The sequence below is a fragment of the Lepidothrix coronata genome, unplaced genomic scaffold (genome assembly GCF_001604755.1).
Source record: "Lepidothrix coronata isolate B3197 unplaced genomic scaffold, Lepidothrix_coronata-1.0 Scaffold117, whole genome shotgun sequence".
Classification (NCBI taxonomy): Eukaryota; Metazoa; Chordata; class Aves; order Passeriformes; family Pipridae; genus Lepidothrix; species Lepidothrix coronata.
The window spans coordinates 542,370-556,874 of NW_016690297.1; the positions used below are offsets into that span (position 1 = coordinate 542,370).

A 14,505-nucleotide genomic window follows, 5' to 3' on the forward strand; every position below is an offset into this window, starting at 1 on the left:
TGAAGAGGTTGGTTCTAAGGATTTGTACACTGCAACATTTAATAGTGTCCCATGTTCTCAATTAAGTGTTGTGGGCACAGGAGTTGTGTGTTGTACGTGTGGTTATCCCTCTGATCCAAGACTGGTGCAGCTGCAGCTAAGGGAGAGAGCAGAAGGAGCAAAAGAAGTAGCTACCTAGTGGTGAGATAGTAGGTTTGAGATTGTAGGTGTTCACATTGTGCAGGAGTATGAAAACTTGCTCGTGGTGGGGAGGAAAGAGGAAACAGTGTCATGGAATCATAGAATCATCAAGGTTGGAAAAGACCTCCAAGAGACCAACCTTTGACCGAACACCACCATGTCAATTAACCACAGCACTAAGTGTCCAGTTGTTTTTTGAACACCTACCTGGGCAGCCCATTCCAATGCCTAACTGTTCAGTTCTTCCTGGTGTCCAACCTAAACCTCCCCTGGTGCAGCTTGAGGCCATTCTTCTTGTCCTATCTCTGGTTGCCTGAGAGAAGAGGTTGACCCCACCTGGCTACAACCTCCTTTCAGGTAGTTATAGAGAGTGATAAGGTCTCCCCTGAGCCTCCTCCAGGCTGAACACCCTGAGCTCCCTCAGCCACTCCTCCTATGACTCACTTTCCAGATAGTTCACCAGCTCTGTTGCCCTTCACTGAACTTGCTCCAGCACCTCAATGTCTTTCTTGAACTGAGGGGCCCAGAACTGGACACAGAATTCAGCTGCTGCACTGCAGACTGGTTAGATAAGAAAGATGTGTGGAGCATGTTGCCTGTACTGGCTTCCCATGAGTAAGTGGTGACCTGTGCTACTTCAAAGGCTGCTCACGTGCCCTAAAACCTAAAATACATGTTGGTATTTGCTATAATCCTGTTGATGCTCACAGGTTGTTTTGTGTCAGTAGGGCTGTAGTTTACTGTTGACTCGCAGTCCTTGCACGTATTGCTCTCTGAAACCAGCTTGTGTATTCTGGACAAAAGTAAAATCCATTCAAATCAGAATAACTAGGGGCAGTTGATAAATTATTCATCCTGAAATTCTGGCTTGCTCAGCATGAGATTACTACATGAAAAATTGTGTCAGCATTTCCTAAATTGTTCCCTGTGAAGCTCCAAAGAGCTGCACAAGCTCCTGTGCTGTGCAGAGTGAACAGAGGAATGACAGTTTGGTGAAATAAAATTATTCCAGGTATTAAAACTAAAAGCTGACAGAGTATTTTAAGTAGTAACTTAAATCCACTGTTAATTTAAGCAAAATAACATAAATAGGAAAAATAATCCTGATCATAGAACAATTTGTTTTGGAAGGGATGTTTAAGGGTCATCTAGTCCAACCCCCCTTTCAACTAGATGAAGTTGCTCAGAGCCCCATCCAGCCTGACCCTCGATGTTTCCGGGGCTGGTGGTATCCACCACCTCTCTGGGCAACCTGTTCCAGTGTTTCAACACCCTTATTGTAAAAAACCTTTATGCAGGCCCTGCTACAGCGTTTGTCTCTGTCTTTCTTACAGACCCCCTTCAAGTACTGAAAGGCTGCAATAAGGTCTCCCTGGAGCCTTCTCCAGGCTGAACAACCCCAGCTCTATCAGCCTGACTTCAAGGCCCTCCTCTGGACCCACTTTAACAGGTCGATGTCCTTCCTGTGCTGGGGACACCCCCAGAGCTGGATGCAGTCAGTATTCCAGGTGGGGTCTCACTAGAGCAGAGCAGAGAGGGACAATCACTTCCCTTGACCTTCTGGCCACACTATTTTTGATGTGGCCCAGGACACATTTGGCTTTCTGGGCTGTAAGTCAACATTGCTGGGTCCTGTCCAGACTCATCCACCAGCACCCCCAAGTTCTTGTCAGGGCTGCTCCCGATCCATTCGCTCCCCAGCCAATATTGATACTGGGAGTTTTCTCAACCCACATCCAGGACTTTGCATTTGGCCTTGTTGAACCTCATGAGGTTTTCATGGGCCCACTCCTCAAAGTTGTCCAGGTCCCTCTGGATGGCATCCTGTCCCTCAGGGGTGTCAACTGCACCACTCAGCTTGGTGTCATCTGCAAACTTGCTGAGGGTGCTGTCAATCCCAGTCTCTATGTCATTGATAAGGATATCAAACAGTACTGGTACCAATATGGATCCCTGAGGGACACCACTTGTCACTGATATCCATCCGGACATCGAGCCACTGACCACTACCGCCTGGATGTGACCATCAAACTAATTCCTTATCTACCAAACAGTCCACCCATCACATTTGTATCTCTTCAATTGGGAGAGAAGGCAGTTGTGGGAGACTGTGGCAGGGGCCTCTACGGAAGTCCAGGCAGATGACATCCATAGCCCTTCCCTTGTCCACTGATGTAGTCCCTCCATCATAGAAGGCCACCAAGTTGGTCAGGCAGGACTTGCCCTTGGTGAAGCTGTGCTGGCTGTCCTGAATCACTTCCCTGTTCTCCATGTGCTTTAGCAGGGCTTCTAGGAGGATCTGTTCCATGTTCTTCCCAGGCACAGAGGTGAGGCTGACAGGTCAGCAGTTCCCAGGGTCCTCCTTTCTACCCCTTTTAAAGATGGGAGCAATGTTTCCCTCTTTCCAGTCACCTGGGACGTCGGCTGATTGCCATGACTTTTCAAATATCTTGGAGAGTGCCTTGGCAACTACATCAGCCAATTTCCTCAGGACTCTGGGCTGCATCTTGTTGCATCCCATAGACTTATGTATGTTCAGGTTCTTCAGGTGGTCATGAACTTGATCTCCTCCCACAATGGGAGGAACTTTGCTCCCCCAGTCCCCATCCTGCTGTCCATATGCTTGAGAGGTGTGGAATAGAAGTTTCCACTGAAGAATGAGGCAAAAAATTTGTTGACTACCTCAGCCTTCTCCTGATCCCAGTTTAATGGCTTTGCTGCTTTCTTTGACCTTCCTTTTCTGGTTAATATACCTGTAGAAGTCCTTCTTGTTATTCTTTGAGTCACTTGCCAGGTTCAGTTCCAGCTGTGCCTTGGCCTTCCTTGCCCCATTCCTATACAACTGAACTTCATCCCTGTACTCTTCCCAGGTTACCTGTCCTTGTTTCCACTGCCTGTTCATTTGCTTCTTGCCATTTAGTTTGAATAGCAGGTCCCTACTGAGCCATGCCAGTCTCTGGCCTTCCTTGCTTGATTTCTTACCCCTAGGGATCAAGAGCCCTTGTACTCTGTGGAAAGCAATCTTAAAGATCTGCCAGCTCTGTTCTGCTGCCTTGTCCCTGAGGGCAGTTTCGCAGGGAGTCCAATAGTTCCTAAAATTAAGGGTCCTGACTTTACTCTCATCCATAGTCCAGGCTGCCTCCAATCTTGATGTCCTTGATTAGCTCACTTTGTTGGTGACCATCAGGTCCAGTATCACATCCACTCTGGTGGAGCTGTCTGTTACCTGGCTCAAGAAGTTATCCTCCATGCTTTCCAGGAGTCTTCTGGATTGGCTACAGCTTGCTGTGCTAGTTTCCCAGCAGAAGTCAGGGTGGTTGAAGTCTCCCAGCAGGGCAAGAGCCCGCGAGCATGATTCCTCCTGCAGCTGGAGCAAGAAGGCTTCAATAGGGCCCCGTTGGCCAGGTGGGCTGTGGTGACACCAATCATAATGTCAGCAAGCCTGGTGCCATGTAGGCCAACCCACTGTCAAAGAAACCAAAGTTCTGGCAGTGACACCAGCCACAGAGCCATGTATGAGACTGGGTCCATCTGTTTCTTCCAGTGTTGTTGCCTCCAACCGGAAGGATAGAGGAAAAAGTTACCTGTGCTCTATATTCCCTTACTAACCATCCCAAGGTGCTGAAGTCTCCTTGGATCATCCCTGGACTGTGATGTTGCAGTTCCATCGCCACCCACATGGAGGACCAGTAGTGGGTAATAGTTCCAGAGCTGTATCAGGCTAGAAAGTTTTCTGAAGATGTCCTTAACCTAGGCCCTAGAGAGGCATCAAACTTCCCTAAGAGGAACATTCATCCAGCATATTTGATTCTTTGTTCCCCTTAGAAGCAAATCACCTACCACCACAACCTATCTCTTCTTCCTCGTGGAGGTGGTTGTGATGTGTGGGGTTAAGGCCTTTCCAACTCTGGCAGCACCTCGTCCATTGGCTGGCCTTCTGCATCCAGAGCCTCATACCTATTGTACAGAGGCACCTGTGAGGATGAGGTGGGCAAGGAGGGGTTTTACCTACTGCCAAATCAAGGACTTACTTCCATTTACACCTTTCTTTAGAGCTACTGCTTTCTGCCTCCTGTGGGGAGGATACAGGCACCTTCAAGTGCGATCTGGGGGAAGAGGGATTAGCGTGGGGTAGGGAACATTGCCAACACTGGGTGAAACAGGCTGCCCTGGAATACTCTTTTGGGTGTGAGCCATGCTTGCCAGGTGGTTCCTATATCATGGAATGGGTGCTGACATGTTTTATGAAGTTGTGAATACTGAGATCCTGGACACAAATGTCAACATGGGGCTCCTGGGCACAGTTGCTGAACACAGCAACTGGTTCATATACTTTTTATATGGGAAGTATGGCATAAATATATCCCTTAGCTATATTTCAACATAATACATCTCTCACATGTAATTACCTAGGTAGCCTAATTAGAGAGATAGACAACAGGTTAGCAAAGCCATATAGTGCTTTCGGAAAGCTTCATAAAAGAGTTTGGCGAAATAAACACTTGAAGAAAAGTACAAAGATCAGTGTTGACAGAGCCATAGTGCTGTCTACTCTCTTATACGGATCTGAATCATGGGTCATCTACCGCCACCACCTGCAACTCTTAGAACGCTTCCATCAACGCTGTCTCCGCACAATCCTAAACATCCACTGGTCAGATTATGTGACCAATACATCTGTTCTAGAACAAGCAGCAATCACAAGTATTGAGGCCATGTTGCTGAGAACACAGCTGCGATGGGCAGGGCACGTCTCCAGGATGAAGGACCACCGCCTCCCTGAGATCTTGCTTTATGGTGAACTTGCCACCGGCTGCCACAAAGAGAGGAGCCCCGAAGAGAAGATACAAGGACTCCCTGAAACAACATCTCAGTCGTGGCCATATTGATCATCATAACTGGTCTACTCTGGCCTCCAATCGGGAGGTCTGGAGACACACCATCTATAACGCTGCTGATGCCTTTGAGAAAGCACGCAGGATCACTCTCGAGGAGAAAAGACAACACAGAAAGAATTGTGCCTTGCAGAATATACCACCTAAGGAGTCTTTCTGCTGTGCCTTTTGAAACCAGTCATGCCTATCTTGTATTGGCCTTTTTAGCCACCAACGCGCTTGCAACAAACGTGGGTAGAACCCTTCCCAAATCTTTGTTTGCAAAGCCTAGCCATGATGATGACATCTCTCACATATATTTCAACCCTGCTATTAAGGCTTTAAGTGACAAACCTTTATCACATTCCTTAAGACTGGATATATTTGCTGCCACTGCATTCCCAGTGCCAGGACAAGTAGTTTTATCAAGTGCTTTGCTCTTGTGACTGCTGGAGGAAACTCTTGTAGAAGAGGACACTGGTAGCAAGAAATTTGGTTGCTATTTTGGGAATGTGGTGGATGTGTTTTGCCCTTGGCTAATTTTTGCTTCACTATTCGAAATGTGGATTGAAATACATTTTAGCGGTGAGGATCCCATTTTGTTGCACATCCTGCTGCAGACACATAAACCACTCAAGATGTGAGATGAGATAGTGCAGGAAACCTTCTGCAGAGTTCCTGCCTCCATCTTCTCTTGAGTCCTTAGTATCACCTCCAGAGGCTGGAAGTGATTCTATTAACCTTGAGCCTTACACCGCTTTTTCTAAGCGAGTTTTCTCTTTCAACTTGGAACCAACAGGAAGCAAGAGAATGTTTTGCCACAGGCTGCCTTGGGATGCCCTGCAGTGCTGGGGTGAGGTTCTTTCTGCTACACCGGGGGGGGTCACTTGTGCTCCCTGGTACTTTGGCTGATGCATTTCTGACTAATGCTTGCTGCCTATATAGCACTTTCTTCCAAGGTCTGCATCTCTCCTGCCGTCGCCAGGCAGGAATCAGATCCAGTACCCAAGTTTTCCACTCTGGTTGCCTTTATCTGTGCCAAAAGCGAGTAGTAAAGAGGCACGGCTGTGGCTCGGGTTTGGCCATACGGTAACTCAGTAACCACAGGTAATTACAGGGGGCTGGAAACTGTATGTTGACTTACCATAGTTTCCCTTGTACACAGAGGGCACTTGCTGGTTGCTGTAGAGCACACACGGAGCTGCTCTGTCTCTCAGTAACGCATTTGGTGTTTGCATTTTTCATCTTGTCCAGAGCTAGTTTCTTCTGCAAATGACATCTGGAAACAGATAGTGCATATAATGTTATTTGCAAGCCCAGATTGGGGCCGTTAAATCAGAGCTCTCTTGTTTTCATGTGTCTGATCACATCAGCATCACCCAGCATCATTCTACTCCAGATAGTTCCTACTCAGTACCTGTCAGCTATTGTATTTGTCATGTACAATCTTTATAATCAGATAAATTAAAGCCTGTAATGGGGAGGCATTTCTTCTCTCAAACTTCTGCATCACTGCCCAATGCTGCTAAGAAGACTCTTTTGATGCCCTGGAACAATACTCTGGGGAGCTGCACAGTTTAAAAATATCCTTATAATCTGTTTTTAAGGACCGACATACCTGTAGAAAGGACTATCTTGGTTATTTATGATCTTAATATTTGGTCAAGTAAATCAAGGTGCTTATTTGCTAAAGGAAAAACAGAGAAAAGGACACAGCATTCTAAGGTTTAAAAGGCATGAGCATACATAAATTATATTGCATCTGCATTAGTCTAGTGTGTAACATCAGCTTTCAAAGCCCTGTGTGATTTGGAGAGTGAGACGCTTGAGGCATCACAATCTCTAATCCTGTGCAGACATTGCAGCACTGAGGACCTTTGGGGCATGTTGATTTTTATATCTGGAAGAGTGTTGATGGAGATTTTTGCATTAAAATTAACTCTACCTGAGCCAAAGCCAGCACAGTGGAGATGCAAGTTTTCCCAAGATTCTTCCTCCCCCAAGGATGGCCTTTCAAATTCCCAGTTAACGTGCAGGCTAAATAAAAGCAGGCATCCCCTGGACAGATCTGGGTATGAGCCTGTCAAACTTACCTCAAGCCAGCTAAGAGCCTTCCTGGGCCTGGTTAACCAGTTAGGCTTGAGACATTAATCATGGGTATAACCAACTGATTTCTGCTAGAATCACAGCTCTATCCTTATTCTAAATATTATTTTTTCTGGTTTTGTCTGAAAGCCACAAGAGTTACAATTAAGCACTGTAATTAAAAATGGCATAAATTCCATTTTGACTTCTGTGGCACTCTACATACTGGTTGCTTTTTGCCTACTTGGAGTGAAAGGAATTCCCTGCACTGATGGTTTTTACCTGGATAAAGCAAGAGATATGATAATTTCCAGGGAGAAAAGCCAGTTAACTCTGGCATTGTGTATACATCTCAGAGCAGATTAATTTTGCCAGATCTTCATAAATCATTATAAGACTATTTTTTTTAAGAGGAATACTGTGATGATCTAGAGCACAGGAAAGATCCCTGCTGATGTTTACAGCCTACTTCAGTTGCAGAAACTAATTGGAATTATTTTTCCAGAGTTTTTTCTGGTCTGCCTGTGAACCCTTGTTTTCCTTAATAATATCGTTATTAATTTTTCTGCTTGCTGAGCCCCAGTAGTAATATACACTGCCAGTAAATACCCATTGTAAGGGCCCAGCATAACTCTTAAACAGGACTTAAAATTTGAAGCTTCATCATAAATAATTGCATTATTAACAAAAGTCCTCATGCATGAAGAGTTTTCTGTGTGTTTTAACTTAACCAATTTTAGGAAACTGTACTACTGCGGTGGGGGGGACAGGACAGTTGCATTTCTTTTGGGAAAGTTTGGAGCTTTCTAAAGGGAAAGAAAAATGAAATTGGAATAGAGAAAAAATAGTGTGACACCAGTTTGTATTCGTCCACTGCTGCCCTGCTCTTTCCTACCTGTTAAAGTACATGTTGCTTGTGTGGGTTAAACATGTAAGACATCAGGTTATTAAAGCTGGGTGATAATGACTCCCCATCTCACTCATTTCACTTTCTCTCTTCTCTTTTTTTTTTCCCCTGCAATCTTATCATGATGTTTTCTTTCTCCTGCTGTACAGCTCCATTTGCTTATTTGGTTTCACAAGAGAATCATTAAGAGGAATCATCATTATGGGATTAACTAAAAGGCTTAATGATGAAACAATAAACAAATGATGAATTTTGTTTGGAAACCAAATGATAATCAAATAGTGACTGGGCATGTATTGGGTCTGGCTGAGATAGAGTTCATTTTCCCCGTCTCATCCCTCACAGTGCTGTGCTTTGCATTGGTAGCTAGAAAGGTCTTGATAACACACCAGCGTTTTGGCTACTGCTGGGAACACTGGCATGGGCTGAGGCCCTGCTTCCCAACCAGACATTGCTTGCTGATGGGAAGTAAAAATAATTTTGTTTTTTCTCTTTGCTCATGTTCACACAAACTTTTGCCTTTGCTTCGGTAACCTGCCTTATCCCCATCAACAAGTCATTCTCTATGTTATTTTCTCTCCCTTGTCCAGCTGAGGAGTGGAGTGACAGAGCAGCTTGATGGGCACCCGGCACCCAGCCAAGGTCAACCCACCACAGGGCAATAACTGAATTTGTGGTTTGATGATGGTTTAGATGATAATTCACATGGCAAATAAACAGGGATAGAACCCTATTACTTACTACACTTCTAACAATGGCTAGATAATGTTGCTACCCTACAGTATAACTTTGGGCCTGAGGTGAGATGTTGCTTACCTTGCTGTAGATACCTGATGCCAGGTAAGGGGTCTCATCTCAAGGAGTAAGCTTGAGGGGTGTCCCTGCTCAAGCTGCACCAAGTCTCAAGATGCTCCAGGGGAGATTCAGGTTGGATATTAGGAGAAATTTCTTCACAGAAAGGGTGATTAAACATTGGAATGGACCACCCAGGGAAGTGGTAGAGTCACTGTCCCTGGAAGTGTTTAAGATTGGATGTGGCACTTAGAGCCATGGTCTAGCTGATATGGTGGTATTTGGTTGAAGGTTGGACTTGATTGTTCTCAGAGGTTTTCCAGCCTGATTGATCCTGTGATTCTGTGATCAACAGGAGATCTGTAGCATGCCTCCCTTTAGGGAAGCACAATGGGCTTGGGTGGCTACTGTATGGATAGTGTGACTGACTCACAGCCGGCCCCACCTTTGGATTACATACAGGAGCGCAGCTGTCACTGTTTTAATCATGTCCAGTCTCAGCTCAGCTGATACTCTTAAATCCTGGTAGGACATGGCCTAGGCTCCTGTGTTCCTGGAAATATGTAGCCCAGCACATAGACATAGACACACAGGTCTGCACAGCCCTTTACCTCAGTCAGGGCTCTTGTCAGCAGTGCCTGAACCACAGTGCTGTTCACTCACCCAGGGCAGGGACACCTGTCACACCTGGAGGGAGATGTGGAGGCCAGGAGGGCACTGGATGCTGGGAAGAAGCCTGTGATGTGTCTCAGCTGGCATGAAAGCTCTTGCACGGGCAGGGAACCAAGCATTGGGCAAGCCTCTGCATGCTGGAAAGGGAAGGGCTGTGCTTCTGACACAGTAGCTACTGGCACAGAATGCAGAAGTGCCAGGTTGTTGTGGCACAGGTCCAGCTTTTGCAAAGGCTGATTTTGAAACAGGTGAAACGACAACACGCAGCAGCGCTGAACCTCACAGATCAGAACTCAGTCCTCCACCAGAGGAGGACCAGGTTGGGGAACATATTTAAACAATGTGGGCATACAGGAGCCCATGGGACCTCGTGGGATGCACCCCTGGATGTGGGGAGAGCTGGCAGGTGTCGGTGCGAGGCCACTCTCAATGCCCTGTGAACAGTGGTGGTGATTCCAGGGCCTGCTGTTCTCTGCAGGAGCAGCAAGGAGGAGGATGAGGAAAGCTGCAGGACAGCCAGCCTCACCACAGAGGGAGATGATGGAGCAAATAGACCTGGAAACCATCTCCAAATATACAAAGAACAAGAAGGGGCCTGGGAGTACTCAGCACAGATTTACTAAGGAAAAACCAGGCGCAACCAACTGGCTCAACAGCTGGAACCAGGGGAACCTGATCAGCAGCACAATGTCCTCCTGAAGGCCAGTTCCTAGTGGTACACTCCAGTGGCTGATACTGGGGCCAGTACTGCCTAATGTTGTCATTAATGAGCGGGGCAATGATCCCTCAGCATGTTTGCATGTTCCATAGCGTAGAAGCCCAGAAGATAATGGGCCTAATGTGTATGTATCACACCCTGACAGCAGAGCCAACCAAGGATTGTTGTGGCTGGAAAAAAGGGCCAGAGGGAGGTAATGCAGCACTTTTCTGAGACTAAGTCCTTGTTCTGGCTCCTAGAGATAAGCACAACACAGTTGAGAAACTTATCTCTAGAGTGGGAAAAAACTTATCTATAAAAAAGTACCCTCACAGAGCCTGGGTGTACGCCTGCCCCAGGACACCCCATCAGCTGGGTCGGTGCTGGAGCCAGGACTAGTGATCTCTTTTTCTCTCTTTCTTCCTTTCTCTCTGCCCTTCTTTAACCCATCTCTCTCTCTCTCCCTCCTTTCACCCTACCCCTTTATCCAAAACCCACCGCTGCTTATACAAGAAGTCTGGGACTAACATACCAATTTCCATGCCAAGTGTGTAATTTACTAATAAAACTTTGTGAGGTTTTGTGGACCTTCTGACTTTTGTTGTTCTTTTTGACCATGAGCATCTGTGAATCTTGGGTGCTCCCTTTCCCTTAAGGGTGGGATATCACACATACCAAGACTGAAACTTATGTGAATAAACACCTTGTCCACAACATTTGTCACGTTACAGTTGCACTAATATTTGCGCCTTTAAGTAGCCTGACAGGACTTTTCAGCTATGGATATTTAATTACTTTTCTGTCCTCTAAAGAAGAAAATTAACTGTTTGTAGTACATAGGCAGACATCAAACCTCTTTTCACTGTATATGCATTCTCACCCGTGGTTCTTTTAAAACAAAAATTGACACTTTGGATTCATCAGTCCTGGCAAACTATCCAACACCTTTATTTTCAATTTCATCGTTCATTTCTGATATAAAAATCAAACTTCCACAAATAATTCTTCAGAACAAAAAACCTAAATGATTTATATGTAAACAATTGCATGCAGCATTTATAATGCACAGTACAAAATGTACAACTGTTTGGAGGAGATACACACTGCGTATGATGTCAAGATTCAACCAAGGGTTATGTAGTGCTGATGGTTACGTTTCATAAAGACAGCTGCAGGCACTGCCTTAAAGCACAGAAAAGACACAGTTCTGAACAGCTGTACTTGTCTCATGCCCAGGCCTCAGCTCCTCACTTTGGGTTTTGGGGGAATGACTTAGTCCTTCTCCATATTCATAGAACAGTTCTGAATTCATCAAAAATGAAGCTTGGCACGTGTGCTTCAACCACCTGAGGGATATAGGAAGACACAGTTAGGCATTTGCATTATCCTTTCATCCATTAACAAGCACATCTAATCTATGACTCAAGCACACACAATACTGACCTGAGCCACCTTGGTGTTAGGATGTGCTTGGTGAACAAAGCAAGGAAGAAACAGCACATCCTCTGAGGAAGTGTGAGAACCACAGGTACTGTGTAAGACTGGAGGAATGCTGCCACCCTCTCTGCTGTCTCCACACAGCACCAGGCTGGAGTGGGAGCTGGACAGGCACCAGCAACATCAGACTGACCTACTACACTGACTGTGGGCTGGGAAGTGGAGACTGGAAGAATCTCACTCTCTTCATTGTGAGTATTAGCTGGGAAAATGGCTTATTCAGTAACACCTGAAGTTCAGCCTATATACAGCAAATGGGATTATGACATTTTTAATACCACATTAAAAAAAAAATAATAAAAATAATAAAAATAATAAAACGTAGCTAAGTTGCATTTAACCCTGAAATAAAGTCTCTCTACAAGTCGAGACTTTTAGAACTTCTCTTGTATAAGAGAAGTTCTAAAAGAACTTGTATAAGAAACTTCTCTTACATAAGAGATAGGGAAGCCGCTTGGGAAGTCAGGCTTCTGGAGGAAGTCAAAAAAAGGCTGGATATAGTGTTTCATCAAAATTCAGACCTGCTAATTAGCTTTTTGCCCTGTGTTTAGAATACCGCTAAGTTTACCATTACTTGGCAATATCTTGGAAATTCCATTTTTCTTCCTCCCAACAGCCCCCAGCAATGTACACTGAAGTTTAATTTAAACAGACTTGTTTTAAAACTGCACAAAGCTGAAATCCTTTGTTTATTAATACTCATCTATTTATTCCTGTGGTAACGGGACTGATCTCTACGAATCAGGGCTGCTTCTGCATCAGCAGGGCCCTGACCTGTTACTTGTTACGCCACTCCAGTGCAGTAAAACTGAAGGTGTGGGGAGCCCTCTCCCTGGCCAGATCCCCTCATTGGCTGTAGTGTTGTGGGACCACACATTCCCTGCTCTTGTTTCCAGAGCAAATGGCTGGGGTATTTTGGGGGCATATTTAGAGACATGGAATTCTTTCTTACCTTTCTTGGTAACTTTGTGTAGCGAATGTAATCTTCCAGGAACATGAGGGCACCCACTACATCAGCAGGCATTTCTGGAATCTTCTGGCTAAAATTAAATGACCGTGGAGATCACATTCTTACTAATCGAGCAGTCATTTGGATAAAATTACCTGAAAATGAAAGGGACACCTTCCACTAGACCAGGCTGGTCAGAGTCCCATCCAACCAGGCTTTGAACACTTCCTGGGATGAGGCATCCACAACTTCTCTGGGTAACCTGTTCCAGTGCCTCACCACCTTCACAGGAAAGAATTTCCTCCTAACATCTAATCTAGATCTCCCCTCTTTTAGTTTAAAACCATTCCCCCTTGTCCTGTCATTCCCTGTGCATGTAAAAAGACCCCCCCTCCATCTTCTTTATAAGCTCCCTTCAAGTACTGAAAGGCTGCAAATGTCAACTGTACTCTGCTAGGAAAAAAAATACTGCAAAAGCAGTGATAATACTACTGAAGCTCTCTTCACAGAGGTGATACTTAGGTAAAAAGTAAAACATGGATACCTTGTGCACTGTTCCATTGTTGAACGAATAAACTGACCGATCAAAGCCAAAAATTGTTCTGTGTATCTTGAGTGAAACTGTTTCAACAGGGTAAGGAGCCCCAGAACCAAAGGAAGCCAGTCAATTTGATCAGCTGGCCGCCTGCACACCACTCCTGCACAGAAAGAACCCACAAAAATACACACTTATAAGACAGAACATATTCTCACAGCAGACTTATATAACATACTCTTCATTACTTTTTTGCTGTGTTTCCCCTTTTGCTTGCCCACACATAAAAATTCAAAACTAATGTAACAAGTGCATGTCTTCCATGGCAAATGACTTAATGATATTAATAAGGCATAGGACAGAATGAGAAACTCAGGAATTTGGATTCTCTTTCCTACTACATTGTATTTGGCTTCAATATTATAACAAAACTATCTCAACATGATGGACTAAAGTCAGAAACTGTATTTTCTATGGAGGTAATTTCACTATCTTCTCTACAGATAATTTCACACAGGATTTCATTAGATTTAGACAAACAACAACTTATACATTACCTAAATTTCTGTTGTACTGAAGTTTTGGAAACTGGGAAATGAGGAATAGGAAGTTGACGGTGGGAAAGTACGGCAGACGTTTTGTTGTTATGTAGATCTGAGGGGAAATAAAAAAAAAGGAACAGCACAGTCCTTTTACATGTTATTTTTTTTCCCTCAGTTAATAATCAATAAAATAGAAAAAAGCAAACTGCACCAAGAACCAGAATGTATGCCTGACCTTATTTAATGGATTGTGAATGCCAGCAGCTTCCAGATAAGCTGTGATTTCATACAAAAGAGTGTTGTCTTCTTTAGGATAAGGTAGTGATGGGTTCTGATAATGTGCTTCAATGTCGGCCAGTATTGCTCTAAAAGGCAAATAGATTTATTAAATATTTTTTGAAATTATCCCCAAATAAACCTTCCATGATGCCACATGTCATAGTAATGTAAAAGCTTCAAAGACACGAAATTGTTACAAGCAAGAGTAAAATACCTTTTTCAGAATATCTTTTTACAAACATCTGATTTGTTTCCAAATCAGCACCCACATTTTCACTGTTCCTTCTCATCTAAATATGACCTCAAAACCAGGTATAACCAAATGCCATTAGAAGCTACATGTTCAAACTAATTACTTGCCCCGATACTATTTATGTTTAATGTTTTTGTTGGGTTAAAATTCAAATACTCATCAACAAAAACATGCACACAATCTCCACATTTTGCTGTAATTTAGATTTTAAGGATTGCTGGGCTGATAACATTTACATCTCAG

At 44.4% G+C, this 14,505-nt stretch overlaps 1 protein-coding gene across 2 annotated transcripts in view; it reads right to left on the reverse strand.

The window, feature by feature from the left end:
- Nucleotides 1-11,131: 11,131 nt before the first annotated feature.
- The window catches only part of KIAA0196 (KIAA0196 ortholog), a 31,922-nt gene continuing 28,548 nt past the window's right edge, over nt 11,132-14,505 (reverse strand). For both annotated transcript variants that reach the window (XM_017825260.1, XM_017825261.1), the window contains exons 25-29: nt 13,966-14,095; nt 13,746-13,842; nt 13,198-13,351; nt 12,657-12,744; nt 11,132-11,553 (exon numbers count right to left, since the gene is read on the reverse strand). In XM_017825260.1, coding sequence (XP_017680749.1) covers nt 11,497-11,553; nt 12,657-12,744; nt 13,198-13,351; nt 13,746-13,842; nt 13,966-14,095 — 526 coding nt within the window. In that variant the 3' untranslated portion in view covers nt 11,132-11,496. The remainder of the gene's footprint in view (nt 11,554-12,656; nt 12,745-13,197; nt 13,352-13,745; nt 13,843-13,965; nt 14,096-14,505) is intronic.